This window comes from Dipodomys ordii, unplaced genomic scaffold (assembly GCF_000151885.1).
Source record: "Dipodomys ordii isolate 6190 unplaced genomic scaffold, Dord_2.0 Scaffold65, whole genome shotgun sequence".
In the NCBI taxonomy this organism is placed as follows: domain Eukaryota; kingdom Metazoa; phylum Chordata; class Mammalia; order Rodentia; family Heteromyidae; genus Dipodomys; species Dipodomys ordii.
The window spans coordinates 27,326-48,056 of NW_012267281.1; the positions used below are offsets into that span (position 1 = coordinate 27,326).

General features: G+C 39.7%; 1 protein-coding gene across 1 annotated transcript in view; it reads right to left on the bottom strand.

Annotated features, from left to right (window-relative positions):
* Positions 1-778: 778 nt before the first annotated feature.
* Positions 779-20,731, bottom strand: part of Tnfsf13b (tumor necrosis factor (ligand) superfamily, member 13b) — a 20,353-nt gene continuing 400 nt past the window's right edge. The window contains exons 2-6 of the mRNA XM_013022949.1: positions 20,581-20,668; positions 14,130-14,186; positions 5,302-5,414; positions 5,063-5,213; positions 779-1,445 (exon numbers count right to left, since the gene is read on the bottom strand). Coding sequence (XP_012878403.1) covers positions 1,333-1,445; positions 5,063-5,213; positions 5,302-5,414; positions 14,130-14,186; positions 20,581-20,668 — 522 coding nt within the window. The 3' untranslated portion in view covers positions 779-1,332. The remainder of the gene's footprint in view (positions 1,446-5,062; positions 5,214-5,301; positions 5,415-14,129; positions 14,187-20,580; positions 20,669-20,731) is intronic.

Genomic DNA, 20,731 nt, shown 5'->3' on the forward strand with positions numbered 1-20,731 from the left:
TCCTTCCATCTACTGTCTAAACTAATGAAGTAAGCTGCCTATTGAAAACAGCTGTGAGGTCATGACATGAGAAGACAGAATATGCAGGGGAGGGAAGGGATAGTAGAAATAAAACAGTGGAGGGGGTAACAATGTTCGACAAGAAATGTACTCATTACCTTATTCATGTAACTGTAAATCCTCTATACAGCACTTTTACAGTAAAATAAAATTTAAAAAAAAAGAAAACAGAAACATGTGAAGACTGATACATGTCAGAGCCTTCCCAAGTACAAGTCTTTATAAAATGAAGATGGTAAGTTCCTCTGAGACATCACCACAAGAGCCTTTTTCTTACTGCAGGATTCTGAGAGGTTCGGTTAACACTCAAATTTGTTAAGCAAATCATGTGAAAGTCTTTTAAAAGCTGGCAGTAACTTGAAACAGAGGAACTAGAAATAAAGGAAAATTATATTATTGTATCCTAAATGTACTCACTAACTTCTAGACAGTTTAATTTCTAAGTGCCATTATAGCCACTTTTCAATTATGCTTTTATATACATAAATGAGATATGTCCTTCACTGGAAGTTTCTGCAGTAACTGAAATTAACTGTAAAAATACATATCTGTATATACAGCTTAAGAAATTCTTTTATCCCATAAAAGATGCCTGGATAACAGATAAATTTAGAGATAAAAATTAAATATTACATGGATCTTATTTTCAATTTGCTTATTTAATATTGAACTTTTAATATGTTTAGAATAAACTTAGCCAGTATATCAAAACATAACCTGATGCAAAATTTTGATATCTTTCCATACTATTAAGTGAAAAGGAGGGACATTATCTGTCATGAAATGAGAAGATGAATCCTAATGTTACATCTACTTGGGTATGTGTTCAGAACCTCTTAATGTAGGATTGTTACAATTTCTGTTCATGAAGTTCTCATTGAAAAGTAGCGATAATCGCACTCATATAGTACAAAGTTTCCACATTTTGATCTCTACTTTTGAAGACATTCTGATTGTTCTTTGAACTGTTTTCTTCTTCCCCAAAAAAAAAATCAGCTAGCATTGCAGCACTATGCACAGATTCACAGAGAAGTGTCAACTTAATTCTGTCTTGCGGAATAGGAGCAGTGTTTCTTGTAATTCACATGACACTCTTTGGCTGAGTTTGTCTGTTAAATTTCCTGTTTTGGCTCAGTTTTAGCAAACCAAAACAAACAGAGCTCAGAGAAGGCCATGGTAACTACATTTTTCCCCTTTTGGTATTGCCATTCAAACGATTCCCCTCAGAGGTACAGAGAGTGAGGAAGGAGCCACAGACACAGAGCGAACAGATCATATCAGTTTCAGAGCTCCAAAGAAGGTTCCATCCCCATCCAGTGATATTTGTGCATTTTCTCGGGGTATTGCAAGTTGAAGTTCATCTCCCTCTTCCAGCTTTGCGATGCCTGGAAAAGAGGGATTCACAAGGCAGCTCGGTAATTGTTCAGTCAAAGAAAAAAGGATAAAGAGAAGATGTCTAACCTAGTTAGCATTCTGAAAAAGAAAGTAAATAGCAGGAAAAGATGGAACAGATAAAATAGATTTACCATCTTCTGCTTATAAAAAGAGACTCAAAAGGATTCAAATAGCAAAGTTAACTAAGTATATCATGCTCTGCTTCTTAAGAGATTATTATATAATTGGAGGTGAGTTTTGTTTAATTTTATCGAACAAACAATACCGACAAATTGTAAATGCACATACAGTCTCACTGGATATTCCTAGGTATACTTTACAATGAATTTGTTATAAATATTAAAAATATCAATTATGTATTACCATAGTTTTTCTGTGGTGTCCAGATCACCTGCTTAGCTATCATTTGGGCTTCCTTGTACAGGCTTTGATAATTTAGGCTTCTTTATATTGCCATGTTTGTTTTTATTGTCTAAAGTACCACAAAAACAAGCTCCTTAAAAAAAAGTCTTTATCTGTGGGTACCTCACTGACAGTGAAATATTCTGTGAATGAGGAGTACAAAATACAGTTCAGAAACTATATTTGGTGAATTAGGAAATCAGTGGCCACACTTTTAAAAAAAAAAGGGGGGGAGAAAAGGAAAGAGAAGGAATAAAGAAATGAACAAACAAAATAATTAGTATTTGACTGACCAGGACTTACAACCAACAATTTAAAAGGGTGTAGTACTGTCCTATTAAGAGTCAGTATCAATTTATGTTCATGAACACAGTGATGTTAGTGCCTGACCTATTCTAAGCTGGGCACACGCAGGCTAACTTCAACATCACAGTACTGATTGACAGAACACTCCACAGGTATCAGTCACCCTTTGGGGCAGGCAGAGAACAGGGAGCTAGGATGATAGTGTTTTGGTATTAGATTGTGCTAAGTGGACAACAAACTATTTGTTTTTAGGTATTGTTTAATATGTTATGCTTTCTGAAATCAGCAAAGCATTTCAGTATTGGCAGCTTAGGTAATCAATAAAGATCTCTTAATTAGGATTTACTTATTGATTTGTCTTTACCATACCAATTTGAAATGACCAACTGTGGATCACAGACTATTAAGCAATATATTAACTTCTGTAAGTATGTGTGGTCAGGTGCCAGTATCTCACACCTGAAATCTTATTAGTGAGATACTGAACTACAGAAAATTAGGGCTCAAAGGAAGCTCAGGAGGAAAAGTCTATGAGAAATTATCTCCAAAGCTGGACTGGAGGTATGGCTCAAGTGGCAGAGCACCAGTCAAACAAGTGAACATGATACCTTGAGTTCAACCCCAATGCCAACAGACAAAAAATAGTGAAAAAATAAGTTAGTGTGCATGTTTTATTTTAAATTCCAGTATTAAGTTACCGGTCATTTCAATTCTTCCAAAATATCAGTCAATTGAAACTTTCCCTACAATAAGCACATTTAATTTTTATTAAAATAATAAGTAAAATTCACTTTTTGGTGTACAGTGTTTCCTTAGTCATATATACTTAATTGTTTTCGATTTTTTTTTAGTTCATTTGATCTACTTGTGGACAACCAGGTAGGTTTTATTGATTTTTAAACAATTTTTTTCTTCACACAGATTTCCGAGAGAATGACTCTTGTCATCTATCTACACTGAGGTATTCATATTGAGAAATATCTTTAAAACTAGGGTAACAGGCTGGGAAGTGCCTTGCATGCATGAGGCCGTGGGTTCGATTCCTCAGCATCACATAAGCAGAAAAAGCTGGAAGTTGTGCTGTGGTTCAAGTGGTAGAGCACTAGCCTTGAGCTGAAGAGCTGAGGGACAGCGCCCAGATCCAGAGTTCAGGATCCACGATCGACAAAAAAAAAAAGAAACTGAGGTAATTTCTTAAATAATGAAGTACCCAGAAAACTAGACAGAGCATGCCTACAGGATGTCAAGGTAAGCAGGGGGCAGAAGAGTTTTTAAGGGTTAGTTGTGAAACTCTAAGTACTGACCAATGGGAATCCATAAGGAGCTGGAGCGTCCTTAATGTTTATAACTAGTTTGCAATATAAATTGTGATCTGTGCTGGACACAGAGAAGGGCTCTTAAGGAAATTAGGGACTTCTGATTTGACTCCTCCTGTCCCCAAGCCACTAGAGCTGTCTGGAGCTGCAGATCTGTGGAGACGTCAACTGAATTATTGTGAACTATTTCCCTTTGTGTCTAACTGATTTGGGGTGCAGGGGGAGAGATGCCTGTTTGGAAACTTCTTTGAAATACTCGAGAAGGACTTCCTAATACTGGCTCCAACACTGCATCTGTTGTGTAACTGTCTTCCACTGAACGCTTTCCTCCACGTTCAGATGGATTTGACAAGACCTCTAGAGAGAAATAAACACACTCAGTGTGAATGTGGTTTTGAAAAACTATCCCTGGTTAATCTGAAGCTATCCCATGAAATAAAATGAGCAAAATGTTAGCAATTGGAGCCCTAATGGTTCTGGAATTAATACAGTCTGGAGCCTCTTTGCCCCTGAGCTTAAAGTCGGGGTTTTCCCTTGACTTGAGGGTTCCAGTGTCATTTGTAAAGTGCCCTTGTCCACTGGATGTCACCTGTCTGAATGTGAGAGGAAGCCACTGCAAAGTTTCCAGATCCTTGACCCTGAGCCCCACTGAGGTACCTTCTTCCACTACATGTAGAGTTGACCAGCATAAACCAAAACCTGGTACCCAGTTACTAGGATACACTGTAGCCGGGCAACCTAGAAGTTAGGTAATCTCCTTCTGTCTCAGATTCTCCCTGACATAAGCAGATTAAATGAGTCACAGGAAGGGAGCCTAGCAGATGGTGATTATCTGTGATTGTTAGAGATTATTACTTCTTCTTTTAGTTGCTTTTTGTTGTTTTTGTTTTGTTGGTTGTGGGGCCTGAACTCTGGGCCTGGGTGCTGTCCCTCAGTTCTTCAGCTCAAGGCTAACGCTCTCCACTTGAGCCACAGTGCCATTTCTGCTTTTTCTGCTTTTGTGATGCTGAGAAATCAAACTCAGGGCTTCATGCATGCAAGGCAAGCACTCTACCACTGAGCCACCTTCCCAGCCCATGTTTCTTCTTTTGTTATAGATACTTCCAGAATTTTTTTTTAAATAATGGGGTTTGAAACCAGGACTTGGTGCTGGCTAGCTTGGCCCGCTACCCCTTGAACCATGCTTCCAGTTCTAGGCTATTACTTTGTCAACTGGCTGATACTTTTTGTTTGTTTCTTTATTTGTTTTATTTTACAGTGTCAGATATTGAATTCAGGGCAAGGGTATGTGCTGAGTGAGTGCTCTCTAACTGTTGTTATAAATAATGGAAGAAAATACATTCGCAAATTACTGCCAAGGTAAAATTGTCTAAAACTTATTACCTTTCCTAATTTACATAAAAAGGTATACCTATTAGTAATCTTTCAAATTCTTGCAGTTGAAACAAGTTTGCTCACTGATTGTGAGTAAAAAGTACACCAGGTAGGGAGGAACAATGTTTCGCCTATTTATATTCGAAGCCCAGATACTTCCATAATCTCCATCTTCATTCCCCAAGGCAGATGGAAGAACTCCTATTTACCAGCTGAATAACAGGAATTATTGGGTAGTGTTTCCGGCATGTTCTGAATACAGCGAAACAAAGTCACCAGGCTCAACTCATCCCCAAACACATGGACTTTTTTCCTCTGTATTAGGTGTCCCATGGCAAAAGTGTTATCAGTGTACAAAACCTGAGGAACAAACCAAGGAACATTGTCAGGAGTGGGCCCAGAATGGAAGGTGCTGGAATGTGGAGGTAGAACTTAGGAGCAGACTTACCTGACCATAAATAAAGAAGTAACCGGTTTCCCTCACTACTATTTTATTCTCCTTTTCTTCTAGGGCTCTGCCTCTTTTAAAGCTGAGTAGCCACGGAACGAATGTGTAAGAGCCTACAAACGAAGAGAATTATTCATGAGAAAACAAACTGAGAAAAGTAATTTCTACCTCTACTTAATTGCTAAATGAAATTAGAAACTTGGAAGAGAATCATATCAGAAAAGGGGGAAAAATCAAACAAACTACAGTCTTCTGTTCTCTTCCATTGCTTGTTATTCTCCTGGGCAGATGCAGGATTCTAGGTGAATATATACAGTTTGTTTTATGGTCCTGTACATCAGCTATTTTATGAAAAAGACTGGTCACTGTGGGAGAACTTCAAGTAAAGAATGGACAAAAGCTCTCTAACACATGAGTAGAGAATTTTCTCTGAGAAGGGCTGATTGTGTGAAGCTTAGAGAAAAACATCAAGAGAATTTAAAAAAAAAAAAAAAACCTCCCTTCAATCTTGCAACAGAACGAAACTTACCAGGGAAGTCACTGAGACATAAATTTTGTCTCAGGGAAACCCACTGAGAACTTGTCAACAATAATCAATCATGTTCAATTTCAAGTGTACTCTATTCATTATACAAATTCTCAGAGCTTGCTCAGTACTGGATGAAGGTATAGTTAGAAAACATCAGCCACAGAGTAAACAGACAAGGGGTACCCCATCATGGGCCAAAATCACGCAGGGTGAGCAGGAGAATAAAATCACGGAGCCAGAATCAAATCTGAGTATTCTTCGACATAAACCCTGCTAAGACAATGTAAACATTCCTTTTATAAACTGTCTTTCCCACGGTTATGTTATATAACTAATGGTGTGATGATGACGCTCAAGCTAAAGACTGAGAGACAGGGAGATATTAAAAATGGTGTAAATACATAAATAGAAATTTAGAGATGTGGAAATGGAAGAGTGGAATCAAATAGCAAAATTTTCACAGTCTAAGTAATTGCATACAATGTTCCCAGTTAATGAATGGCTATTACCCATATGTGTCTTGAAATTTTACTTTGCCAATTTACTTGGCTATTTTACTTGGCTATTGTGACCAGAGGTTGGATTAGCACATATGTAGCAATGACTCTTTTGTTCTCTCACTGATTGCCTCTCCTTTCTGTCTATACACCCCGAAGGTGAATTGCTGAATTATAAGTAGTTCTAGTTTTAATTTCTTGAAGGACTTTCATACTATTTTCTGTAATGCCTGTACCCATTACAAGTATGGTTTTTGTAATAGGAATACAAAATAAGAGCCGTGCACTTTCTTAAAGTTTCTAAAGAGTTAAAGAATGGTAGGTGGTAACAAAGCACACTGCACTGTAAGTTCAAGCTACAATGGACAAATTGATTAGGAGGACTTCCAAGTCATAGTACCTTAGAAAATGGGAAGGAGCAGGAGGCAGGGAGATGGGGTTGCAAGAGGGTGAAAGAGCATACAGACAGACCTGGTCTTCCTAGCATATGCTTTTGTCTACATTCCAACACCACCCATCCTATCTCCCCAAGAATGGTGCATCCCAGTCGGGTGTCGATGTAATAGCTAGTCAGGAGGCTAAGATCTGAGGATCACAGTTCAAAGCGAGTCCGGGTAGGGAAGTCCGTGAAACTCTTATCTCTGTAAACCACCAAAAAACAGGAAGTGGTGCTGTGGCTCATGTGGTAGAGTGCTGGCCTTGAGCTCAAGAGCTGAGGGATAGCACCCAGGCCCAGAGTTCAAGCCCCACGACCAACAACAACAACAAAATGATTGGTGCATCCCTTAGGTGGGGATTTTCCTCATGTTCTTTTCTCAAAGAAGAGCTCCAGGAAGGTTTTCCCTAGGAAAAATTGTCCCCAAAGTGAAATTCTCCCAGGGTTTTACTAGATAAAACCATCAATACACCAGAAATCATCACCATTACAAATAGGAAATCCAAGAACATGTCTACCTGTTTGCGTACAATGTAATCCCAATAGTGGTAAAACATAGCATTTAATTTGCTTTAAATGAGATAAAGGAACTTTTAAATACTGACTGCTAAAACCAGTGAAGAAGAATTATTGCAATGGGGATTGTTGTAAATATAAGCTTGGGATATTGGCATGAATGTACCAAAATCCATTGCTTCTATGAATGCAGTTAGCAAAAATGGAAGCTATTGAATAATAAGAGGTATGGGGATGAAAATGTGAGAGTGTATTTGGGCCTTAACTGATTAATAAACTGCATATGCATGTGGGAAATACCAATATGAAACCCCTCTGAACAATTACCACACACTTTAAAAGTGAATGACAGGAATGGAAAACAGGTCCCTTGTGAAGGCTGGGCTCTAGCAGGTAGGGAAGAGACAGAGAAGGTAAAGGAGGATGAATATAATCAAACTACATTACAGAGTAGGGCACTGGTAGCTCACACCTGCATTCCTAAGCCTCATTCTGAGCCAGACTAGGCTGACAAACCCAAGAGATTCACATCTCCAGTTAACCAGCAGAAAGCTGGAACTGGAGGTGTGGCTCAGTGACAAAGCACCCACCATAAGTGAAGACGCCTAATGAGAATGAGTCCCTAGGTTCAAGCCCCAATCCCACATGTGCACACAAAAGATATACGATGTATATTCATGACAGTTGGAACATTGAAGCTGGTTCAGACTAGTTTGGGAAGGGGAGGAGGGCCTGAGTGGGAGTGATGAAGAGTAGGATCAAGATTATTGTGTATGCCTCCGAACATGGCAAAATGCACAACAAATCGATGCTAATAAAAAAAAAAAAGTGGGGAAAAGAGAATGCTGATTTTGTGCTCCAGCCTTTTGTCCCTCAAAACAACATGTAACTCACACTCTTCACTTCTTGGAGATCAAGGATTATCTACTTTGGGTTCACTGCAATTTCCCTGGGATTTAAAGAGATGACTAGCTCACAGGGGATATGCAGCAAAACGTGTGTGTGTGTGTGTGTGTGTGTGTGTGTGAGAGAGAGAGAGAGAGAGAGAGAGAGAGTGTGTGTGTGTGTGTGTGTGTGTGCGTGCGCGCGCGCGCGCTGAACTGAAATCAGGGCCTCCCACAAAAGTACAGAAAAACTCGGTACCTGTGGCTCACGTTTGTAATCAGTTTACTAAGAGGCTGAGATCTGAGCCTCACAATTCTAGCCCAGGTAGACAAATCCCAAGAAACTCCTGTCTGCAATTAACTAGCACACGATATAGAAGTATTAGTGTGATGAAGATGTTTGAGCATTAGTCCTGAGCAGAAAAAGCCAAGCAAAAGTGTAGAGCCCTGAGTTCAAACCTCATTAACCAACATGAAATGAGTTCAAACCTCATTACCAACATGAAACAAAAAACAGGAACAGAAAGGAAAGAATCCTTTTATGTCAGGCCAGAGAGCCAAGCCATTTCTGGGAAGAAAGTTTGTTCTTGTCTCAGTTTTCCTATAAAATATTCAAGTAAACAAATTTTATATTTGAGCACATAATGAACAATGTTCTCTAATTCATTTTGAAGAAAGCAACATAAAATGATTCAGAAAAGAAACATATGAAGGGGTTGGGTGGGGGGGTGGGGGGAGGATGGGATGGGAAGGGGAAACAATGGAGGAGGCTACAATGCTTGATAAGAAATGTACTCATTGGGGCTGGGAAGGTGGCTCAGTGGTAGAGCGCTTGCCTTGCATGCCTGAGGCCCTGGGTTTGATTCCTCAGCACCACATAAGCAAAAAGAAAAAAGCCAGAAGTGGCACTGTGGCTCAAGTGGTAGAGTGCTAGCCTTGAGCTGAAGAGCTAAGGGACAGCGCCCAGGCCCAGAGTTCAGGCCCCACGACTGGACCCCCCCCCCCAAAAAAAAAGAAATGTACTCATTATCTTGCTCATGTAATTGTAACCCCTCTGTACAGTATTTTCACAATAAAAAATTTTTTAAAAAAGAAACATATGAAGAAGGGAATCAGAACCACAGGACTTGTCATGATTATCAAATACATCCATCTATAAAAGTAACACCAAAACACATGCCAGTATAATGTGGGATTTATACAACTAGCAAATATTGGGAAGGGGAAGATATGTTGATAATTCATCATTTACATAATTTGTAGCATGAGTTGATAAAACACATAATAGAAATAGAAATATTTGATTGTGTATACATAAATAGAAATACCATACTGTTGTCAAAAGACAGAAAACAAAAATGTTTAAAAGAATGTTAATATTCTATTAGATTAGAGAAAGAATCAATCGATATTGTCTGAAGATTTCTAGATGCCAGCATGAAAATACTGGGAAAAATACAAGGTAGAAAACTCAAAGGCTCTGTCCCTTCACTAAATCAAACAAGCTGGTAAAACCACATAAAATCAACTTATTTAATGTGCGCAAGTTAATTAAAATTTAGAGTAACCAAGAGAATGCTTAACGCAGAAAGGACAGCAGCAATTCAGTGAGGAATTCTCCAAATTGGTGGCAGTGATGGAAATGCCACCTGAGTTCTTGGTGGTGGTCTCCAGGGTGGGCAAGCCCAGTATTTCCTGCCCTTTCCTCCCTCCAAAAAAAAAAAAAAAACAGTGAAGAGAAGGCACAGTGGGGAAGCATTGGGGAAACACAGGCTCTGAAAGGGCACCACATACTGGGAGCATCTGAGTGCAATGAGCAGGCCCAGATCCTGGTACATGCTCAGCGAAGAGCCTTAGGGCTCTGGCTTTGTGATGGGCTTTGTTCACGGAGGAGGTGAGGACTTAGGCAGAACTGTCGGCGACCTGGCTATCTTTGAAGGAATGCCACAGCATGGAGCCAGTCTGTATTCTGCATTCTGTATTCTTTTTGGCGTGAAGAAAATCTTCATCAAAATTCAGACTAAAGAGGAGTGTCCTATCCACCCATCTGCACAATAGTAGACCAAAGTCTTTGGTGGCCACATGGGATAGTAGAGACTTCACAAAATGCTGTCTTTGGAAATGTCACTGAACAAATGATCAGCCTCAGTCTACAACAATAAGCAACAAGAGTATGCAGAAGAGAGACAGAGAGAGACAGAGACAGAGACAGAGTATGGCTGCCAGAATTACCACATTGTGATTCCAAACTGTCTGATTTTTCACAGAAGATGGTAAGGCAGATGAATAAACAGGAAAATTATGGGAATGACTCGCAATTGACATTTCAATGAGTACAACCTCTCTTCACCAAGATCTACCTGTCTCACTGGTAAAATGCCCTTGCATGGTAACAGGTAAATATGATCCAAAGGTTCATAAACTAACCTGTGTCTCTGAAAGGTCCAGGAACTGGGGCCCCCGCAGTCCAGGCCACACCCCTGCTACGGGGCAGATGCAGGCTGCACTCCACACACTGTACATTGCATGCACACTGGGGTGTACTGGACACACCATTTTCCACCACTGGAGCATTCTGACTATTTTTTTCCTATATCGAGATGTGTAAAATCTTTTCCCATTACTATTTTAAGTTCAAATTTGGTCCTTATGGCATTCTTCTGGCTTTGCTTTCATTCCTAGGAAATAGTTTGCTTCCTTTTAAAAAAAGTTGCGAGCATGATTTAGGAGAAAGTAGAGCATAAGCAATCACAGATTTTTCTAATGGTTTGCTTGAGTACTTGTTTGACATTTATGATAATTAAAGTTACATAGGAAATCACAGATGCCAAGCAGTGTTCCAAGGAACTGTTAGAAGGCCAACCCACAAACCTTATCTACGCTGGATGGTTTGCCTCGTTCCTCTGGCCCTGCTTTCGTCTGCCAGTAATCTCAGACTCCCACTCCGGGAGTCACAGCTCAGACATTCCCGGCTCCTTCCATCATAAAGTTACCACGGGCCATTTTACTTTATGCTCTACATTTCACTTGTGTGTGGCCTCTTTTCTTTGTCTGTTTACACCAATCTGAGAGTGAACTCCAGCAACATAAAAATTAAACATATGTCATTCCATACACCCATTGGTACTCCATAGTCACGGAACCATCATGTGTTGTCTCGTAAAACACGTAAAACGCACAAAACATCCCATGTTCCTCTCCAGTACACTCTTATTAATTACTTTGTATTGTCTGAAGCTGTTGAATATCGTCAGTTCCCAACTTGGACTTTCACAAACTTATTTGACTCAAAACTTCTTATTTCTAGAGTCATTTCTTTGGATTAATTTTAGAGGTGGTGCTTTGTTTGGAAAATGGTTTTGAAATTTTATTTGAAAATGTATTCTCCACAAAACCTTGCTCTGGAAAATATTTAGTTGTCTAGAATTAATGCTACAGAAAGCTTCAAGAAACTGAAAATTGACTTAGGAATATTTTAATCCTCTGAGAAAATAATCAATTATAAAGTAATAATTTGATGTTAGAGAATTATAAAAATATTGTTTATGCCAGGTGCCGGTGGCTCACGCCTGTAATCCTAGCTACTCAGGAGGCTGAGATCTGAGAATTGTAGTTCAAAGCCAGCCTGGGCAGGAGAGACCGTGAGACTCTTATCGCCAATAAAACCACCAGGAAACCAGAAGTGGTGCTGTGGCTCAAGTAGAGTATTCACCTTGAGCTGAAGAGCCAAGGGTCAATGCCCAGGCCCAGAGTTTAAGCCCCACAAACGACCAAAAAATAAAAAATAAATAAAATTGCTGCAATCCCATTTATCCAATTTTTCTTTGATTTGATAGATCTTTATTTAGGAAGCTCCATTCTGTGCCCAGGAACTCTAGGAGCCCTTCCTATAACAGTTTCATGGTTTCTGGCCTTACACTGAGGTTTTTGATCCATTTTGAATTTATTCTGGTACAAGGTGATACATAGGATCTAGCTTCAGTTTTCTGCATATGGATGAGCCAGTTTTACCACCACTACTTGTTAAAGAGGCTGTCTTTCTTCCAACCTGTGTTTTGGATCCCTTGTCAAATGGGATTGCATCAAACTTAAAGGTTTCTAGACGGCAAAGGACATAGCTGATAAGCTAAATAGAAAGCCCACGGAACAAAGATTTTTTTCCTACCCGTACATCAAACAAGGGCTTAATATCTGAAATGTACTTAGTGCTCAAAAAATCAAGGGCTTAATATCTGAAATGTACTTAGTGCTCAAAAAATTACCCCCCCTCCAAATAAACCCTCAAAGAAACAACTCAATTAATAAATGGGCTAATGACTTAAAGAAAGACTTCTCAGAAGATGAAGTAAGAATGGCCAATAGACACATGAAGAAATGCTCGACATCTCTGGTCACAAAGGAAATGCAAATCAAAACAACTGAGATTTTACTTCACCTCAGTTAGAATGGCTAATATCAAGAAAACTAGCAATACCAGATGCTGGTATACAGTCTCAAACTTCCTCACAAGCCCCAGAAGTTCCACTCCTGGCCTTTTATCCAATAGAACAAAAACAAGTCCATACTAAAGCTACCAGCATATCCATGTTCATTGCAGCATTTACCATAGCAAGATATAGAATCAGCCCAGATGCCCCTCAGTGGACAAATGGAATTCTACTCATCCATCAGAAAGAATAATATTATACCATTTATAAGGAAATGGAAAGACTTTGGAAAAATTATATTAAGTGAAGTAACCCCAAGAAACATAGGTTGCATGGTTTCACTCACTTGTGGTAGCTTGAATGCACCTATAAATCCACACATAAACATATTGGATAGTTTAAAAAATACACTGGGACATGATGAATTATACAGGTCTCTAGACATTCACACACAATGAAACAAAATGAGGATATTCTTAGGAGAGAAACACAAAAGTGCACGACCTATGGGCATCTGATCATATAAAATAGTATTTATCTGAGTGAACACCAGCAAATGGAAACAATAGTTTTTGTTGCTGCTGTTTTTGTTTTCTTTTTTGTCTTATTTATTTATTTATCTGTCTTTGGGAGTATAAAAGAGAGGCACAGAAATAGAGGGACAAAGGGTGAACAAATGCAGCAGTGGTACTCATTAGACACTATGTTGAAAATGAACTATACAACTTGTGGGTGGGAACAGGAAGGAAATACTGGGAGAAAGCTAGGGAAGGAGTGACATTGTCCAAAAAGAAATGCACTCATTACCTGACTTATGTAACTGTGACCCCTCTGTACATCACCTTTATAAAACAATTTTTAAAAAACATGAAAAAGAAAATAATATTGTTTGTTCCGTCTTGCTCTGATCATATTAAAGTTTTTATAACCAAATCAATAGTAGTAATGCTCACACAGGTCCTACTGTATCCCCATAGAAGTCAAAATTACTTCTAATAGAAGTTATAGGCTGGGGATGGGTGGCTGACACCTGTAATCCTAGCTACTCAGGAGGCTGAGATCTGAGGATCGAGGTTCAAAGCCAGCCCAAGCAGGAAAGTCCATGAGACTTTTGTCTCCAATTAACCACCTGAAAATGGGAAGTGGCATTGTGGATCAAGTAGTAGAGTGCTAGCGCTGAAGAGCTGAGGGACAGTGCCCAGGCCCAGAGTTCAAGCCCCATGACCAGCAACAACAACAAAAAGAAGTTATAAAAAACTTGATATGAATATAATTATTTAAAATGTCTAAATCTAGTATCTTTCTGCTAATTCTGTTTATCAGATTATCTGGAGTGGAAATACTTATTCCCAAGTCATTTTGAGTCACTTAAATGTTGCTGTGTGACATCTGATTGCGAGAAGTTTTGAGGCAGAATGCTAAGATATAGTTGTAATGTTAGACTTAACATGAGAGCAAGTGGTACTGGACAGAATCCTGGGGGACAGAGGGTGCTAGGGGACAGGGGCCCTGGGGAAGGAGGGTGTGGCCGTTCATTACCTTTGCGGATAGTTGGCATGTCACTGTCTGCGATCAGCTGCAGGCAATCTTGAGAGACTGAAAAGCAAAACACACAATTTCCTTACTTGAACAGCAGCTGTGGGAACTAAGGTGATAAGACACAAGCGAGTGTGTGACTCATTTTCTCGCAAATGTTCAAACAAGCATAATTTTTACCTTGCTTTCATGCTATTATTTGAGTTATGAAATGGGCCTATTTAATATATATATTTGAAACCCAGTACACATTAGAAAAGTTTTATCTGCCACTGAGTTGTGCAAAACACCATTGGCACAACTGAATCAAATTCACATTGACTGCCATGGCTGTGTAGAAAGCAGGGTTAGTCATTTTGTTTTTCAAGTCTACCAAATACATGATAAACCTTATCCGATCACTCCAAACGGTATTGTGGGTATTTTGTTAAAATCTAATATTAAATAATGATTAACTGAATACATCAGTAGTACTCCTGAATTAATGCTATTGAATATACAACTTCTGCAACCACTTAAAACATAAACAATGTTTAGCACTTATTAAACATGTAAACTGTAAGCAACTTAACACTTAAGTATCCATTGTCTATCTGCCTTTACCTTTCAAGCAGCATAAAGCATAGGAAGTACAAACACCCAACACTAAGGGGTTGAGAGTGAACCAGAATTTAAATCTCATCCATTTCAGTGAAAGCCAGAGACAAGCTTTTTGGCAAGATATCTGAATGCGAGTGAGATCTTACTAAAAATGAAACATGAGCTTTCTGTCAGGCTGCAGTTACTAAAACTTCCTGGAAACATCAATTCACAACATATGCCACAGGTAGAGGACTTCAGAAGATGCCCAAGGGAGAAAGGAAAAACAGAATTAAAGAAAATTCCCTAGAGCTAACTAAGTACATTTTCTATTGCATATGCAGGGAGGGAAAAATAAAACAAAACACTTTGTTTGCACAGCCTAAATCTAGCTTGCTTATTTTAACTGATGTGCAAATATAGGTTTTCGTAGTGTCCAACAAGCATTTTATTTAGAGTTGAAAGAGCGCTTTATAGACCCACTTCTCAATGTGTTTTTAAAAGGATGATGGGATGATTCACAACTCAGTGTTTAACTGAAAATTTCTAAAATGTGCAGTCCGAAATTACAGAGTAATATTTACAGTTCTGAACCTGTGAGAGACAATGGCATAAGAAAGTCTGCTGAGAAATTTCCCCTGGAATTTTAAGCTAGAAATACAATGCTGAAAATAAGAAAAAAAAACTTTCTTTATAAATTGCTAATTTGATCCTTTCAATTGCAACAGAAATACCAATGAAACTTGAGTAGGTAGTTAACAAATAAGAACATAAAGGACACTTTTTTCCCTGCAACACATTTTGTTTTACCCTGTGGATCCTCTTCCTTTTAATGTGAAACAAATATCACACCTGAGCCACAGATAAAAATAGGATTGATCAGTTCAGCAGTGTTTTCCTGTTACAATTGAGAGAGGGAGCAGGGGGCTGGTTGATCACACCTGACATTCTACTGACTCAAGAAGCTGAGACCTAAGGATCTGGGTTTGAAGCCAGCCTGGGCAGACTTGAGACTCTTATCTCCAATTAACCAGCAAATAGATGGAACTGGAGGCATGGCTCAAGTGATAGAGCACCAGTCTTGCACAAAAAAGTCAAGTGACAGGGCTGGGAAGGTAGCTCAGTGGTAGAGCACTTGCCTTGCATACCTGAGGTCCTGGGTTCGATTCCTCAGCACCACACAAGCAAAAAGAAAAAAGCCGGAAGTGGCGCTGTGGCTCAAGTGGTAGAGCGCTAGGCTTGAGCTGAAGAGCTGAGGGACAGCGCCCAGGCCCAGAGTTCAGGCCCCACTACCAGACCAAAAAAAAAAAAAAGTCAAGTGACATCAAGAGGATCTGAGTTATAACCCCAGGATGGGCACAAAACAAACCAAAAGTCAAAACTATTAATGACTGAGACACGTACAATAAGCATATTAGTAAAAATAATCAATGAAATAATAAGTAATTTTACCTTTCTGTAATCTAAAACAACTGTATTTCTTAATGGCTTTTAAATTCCAATTGACTAATAAAGGAAAAAATGGAAATGTTCCCTGATTTTATCAATAAGCTGATTAAGTCTGGTAGCAAACATTCTGAAATAATTCACTTATCAGAGAGGTTCTGAAGATGCTTATAGTTAAATTCACAGAAATGAATAAAATGGGGGTTGGGAAGGTGGTTCAGTGGTAGAGTGCTTGCCTTGCATGCATGGGGCCCTGGGTTCGATTCCTCAGCACCACATACACAGAAAAAGCTGGAAGTGGGTGCTTTGGCTCAAGTGGTAGAGCGCTAGCCTTGAGCTGAAGAGCTCAGAACAGTGCTCAGGCCCAGAGTTCAAGCTCCACAACCAGCAAAAAAAGGAAATGAATAAAATGATACTTAGGTGAACGTTCAAATCAAGGTCATCATGATTCATTTGAAAATAAATGGTATTATGTAATATTTTCAAAGAAACATGACTTGTTATTTTTTTTTCAGTTGAGAATATCTCCAAATTAACTTACTGTTGGACTTCAAAAGGAATTTTTGGCCATGATGAGCTATTTGGCAATTTTCTAAATCATGGATTTCCCCACATTTCTGTTTATTACACTGTAATCAAACCTGGCCTTCTGAAATACATTAAGGTTTATAAAATTTTAATTTGAGACAGAAAATAAATTAAGAAAAAACAAAGTGGAGCCAAATTACTAACTTTTACAATTAAAAGTAGAGTTTGCTTTTGGAAAGATTGAAAGATAGCCAGGTCCATCTCTTTACTCACTATTGCCAAAAAAAAAGTACTTATTCCAATTAAACACTAATGTCTCTGAAATGGATATAGTCAGCTAATGAATGAGGGTGTAAGTAGATACTTTTAAAGGAAAAGAACAAGCTAAGGCTCCTGGGTCTTCCATTAAATCAGAACAACAAGAATGGAAAGAAAAATAAAACTCTGCCTAGATGAGCTGGGTAGACTTTTCCCAATTCCAAAGATAGAATGCACTGACCAGAAAAAGGGAAAGACCTTTACATCTCACACAGCTTTCTTGGGTTCATAGATATTCATTGTACAATAGCTAGATTTAATAAATTCCCCTCAATGAAAGGATAATAGTTCAATGTCAAGTTCAATGTCAAGGCATGGTAAACCTACCTGTCCCTGAAATTCTTATCTTCAAGCATCCATCTTGGATCTGTGGATGTTATGATATTTACTAAGTATTATGCATGAATATACATATACTATGTGTCTTGCATATATACACATAATATATGTGTAATGTTATAAATGTAATATATGCACATATACATAACAGATATGTTCATGTAGTAATACACATATACAATGTGTGCTATATAGTCATTATTTTATATTAAAAGTTGGTTAAAAAAACTCTACTTCTGCTGGTGATTACAAATCAGCTGTAGAATCTGAGTAATTTTTGTTTGCTCTGTGAGGATTCTGTTACCAAACTGTCTACAAATTACAAATTAATATTGTAAGGAAATTTTCATTACTCTATAATTTTTGCATGCTGTAACAACACTTGAATATAAAATAGACAAACAGGAGGAAAATTTCAAAGTATCAGTATGGAGTATTTTGGCAAATTGTGACCTAGGAAAATATTCATTTTTAACTCTATTCTTATTTTTCTTTAATATCTGCTGAAATATACTCATTCAAATGGTAAAATTAAGATTAATTTAAATCACTATCTAGAAGGAAGGTAATAGTACCCTAGAAAATTAAAGGTACTTGAGGAATCCATACCATACTAGATACTGAAGTCCTTTATAAGAAACATGTACTGAATGTTGTTTATTTAAAGTTGATAAATAAAACAATAAATCAATGCTAATATAGTCTCAAACAGACTCAAATTACATATGAAAATCTTCATTTTCCAAATGAAGAAGTTAATAAGTATCATTTGATACAATTTGCTTTAGGTAGCAGTCTGGAAGGGAAAAAAAGGAAAGAAAAAAAGAGGAAGTTAATACCAGTATAAAATGACTCACACAAACACCAGAAAGATTCCTGATAAAATCAAACAAAACAGTCATAAAACAGTCAAAGTAGCCAGAAATAGAGCAAACTAAAAGATCATGAGCACAAATATTTTTAACTGGGCTGTATTAGAGAAAGTCAAAAGAAAAGCATGGAAAAAATCCATCACAGGGATTTTCTTATATAAAAGAACAAATTTCTGCGAAAAAAATTATAAACATGACTAATTAGGAAGTTATTAAAAATGTGAAAAAGAGACAATGAAAAGTTAAAAATAAAAATCAGCATGGCCAAAATTAGAAGTAATCAAAAATATGCAGGAAATGTTGGACTTTGGTGGCTCACACCTGTAATCCTGGCTATTCAGGAGTCTGAGATCTGAGGATCCTGGTTTGAGGTCAGACTAGGCATAAATCTGAGATTTGGGTTACCAATGAATTATTTTGAGAAAGGAAGGAAGGAGGAAAGGGAGGGAGGGAGGGAAAAGAAAGAAGGAAGAAAGGGGAAAGAGAAAGAAAGAAAGAAAGAAAGGGAGAGAAAGAAAAAGAGAGAGAAAGGGAGAGAAAGAAAGAAAAAAAGAAAGAAAGAAAGAAAAAGAAAGACAAAGAAAGGAAGGAAGGAGGAAAGGAAGGGAGGGAGGGAGGGAAAAGAAAGAAGGAAGAAAAGGAAAAGAGAAAGAAAGAAAGAGAGAAGAGGAGAGAGAAAGAAAAAAAGGGAGAGAAAGAATGAAAGAAAGAATCAAAGAAAGATAAAGAAAGGAAGGAAGGAAGGAAGGGAGAAGAGAGAGAAGGAAAGAAAAGGGGGGGGAAAGTGCAAAGTAGAGCTGTGGCTCCAGTAGTATAGCACTAACCTTGAGCAGAGGGACAGTGCCAGGGCCCAGAATTCAATTCCCAACGCTGGCACACATGTACACACACATGTGCGCACAGAGAAAAAGGTGTTCACTGCATGTTCAGTACAATAGGCAAGACAGTAAAATAAAGTTGAGATACTTTTTTGTAACTGGGAAACTGGTCAGAATCAAAACTTAAAGACAGAATTACTGCAGCAAGAATGTAGACAAACAGGTTCACTAAATTTTGTATTGTGAATTACACTGATAACACTTGAAAAGCATAGCAACAATTAGCCCAGTCATTCTCTTTAGCTCATAATTCACAATATAGAAATTATAAATCATACCAAATGTAAATTCTCCAGAAACTAAAGATACACACACACGTGTATGTTCTATATAGCACAGAAGAAATGAAAATCGTCATGTCAAAAATGATTTCATAAATACAAATGAGAATTACAACTCAGTGGACTACAGACTATGAGACAGAAACAAAAAAAACCACACACAGCAAACCGCCTGTGCTCTTGATGGGAAGGTGAAATAAAACATACAAAAAACAATTCGTGCATGGAAGTGACTTTAAGTGCGGTTGGTTTCCAGTTTTAAATGCACAGAGCCAATTTCCTGTAGTCAGAGGCCCACAGGTTTGGTCATCGATGCCACGATCAGTGAGACGCGCGTGGGAAGGGGAGCTGGGGCCAGCCGGCCTGTGGTGAGGGAGAGACAGCTTTGCCCTCCCCTTGGAAAATCCCAGTGAAATGAGTCCCGCGCCCTGGGATCCCGGGTCCCTGGCAGAGAGGGGCGGACCACACAGGTGTGAGCACACCCCCCCCCCACACACACACACATCCTGGCGCTTTCTAGATGCCCAGGAAAACCATCTCTGCGCGGAACAGGCGCGGTGGCACATATCTGACCCATGGTGAAGGCACAGCACACACACATCCCCTGGTGGGAAGGGATCCTGTGGGGAGGAGTTGCCAACTGTGGAGCCCTCTGGAGAGGGGACGCAACACGGCAGGGCCAGGGCCATAGGAAGGATGAGGGGTGGTATGCAGGTGGGGAGGGACTTGCTATGGGTGCGTGTGCACGGGGTGGGGGGGGAGAAGGGGTAGCGTGTGTGTGTGTGTGTGTGTGTGTGTGTGAGAGAGAGAGAGAAAGAGCATGGGTGCGCGCGCTGCTCCGCGGGGAAGCCGGTCACGCAATGCCCTCTGGTGAACATGCGCCCCGCGCCATGGGCACGCTCACCGGTGTCGGTGGCCACGCTCATCCGTGTCCGTGGGCACGCTCATCGGGGTCAGTGGGCACGCTCAGCAGCATTGGTGGGCACGCTCAGCAGTGTCTTGGGCACACTCGCCCGTGTCAGTGGGCACACTCACTCCTGTCCGTGGCTGTTTCCCGCCTCCCCTCCTCGCCGGGCCCCTTTTCCGCTGGGATCTCTCCCTTCGCAGCCTCGCAGGGCTGCGAAGCCACCTGTGGCTTGGGTCCCCGGGGCCACCCCCGCCCGCCCACCCGCCGGTCTGAGCTCTGAGCGGGACCCCTTCACCCTGGGCTCACCGGTCTCCTCCGCCCCCTCCAGGGCGCGCTTGTGCCGGGCGCTCCGGCTGGCATTGCTCTGTCCCGCTGCCGCCAGGGGCACGATCGCCTGGAACAGAGAGAGCCCCGGGGTGACGGACCGGCGTCGGCGCTGGCCCGGGGCGGGGGGGAG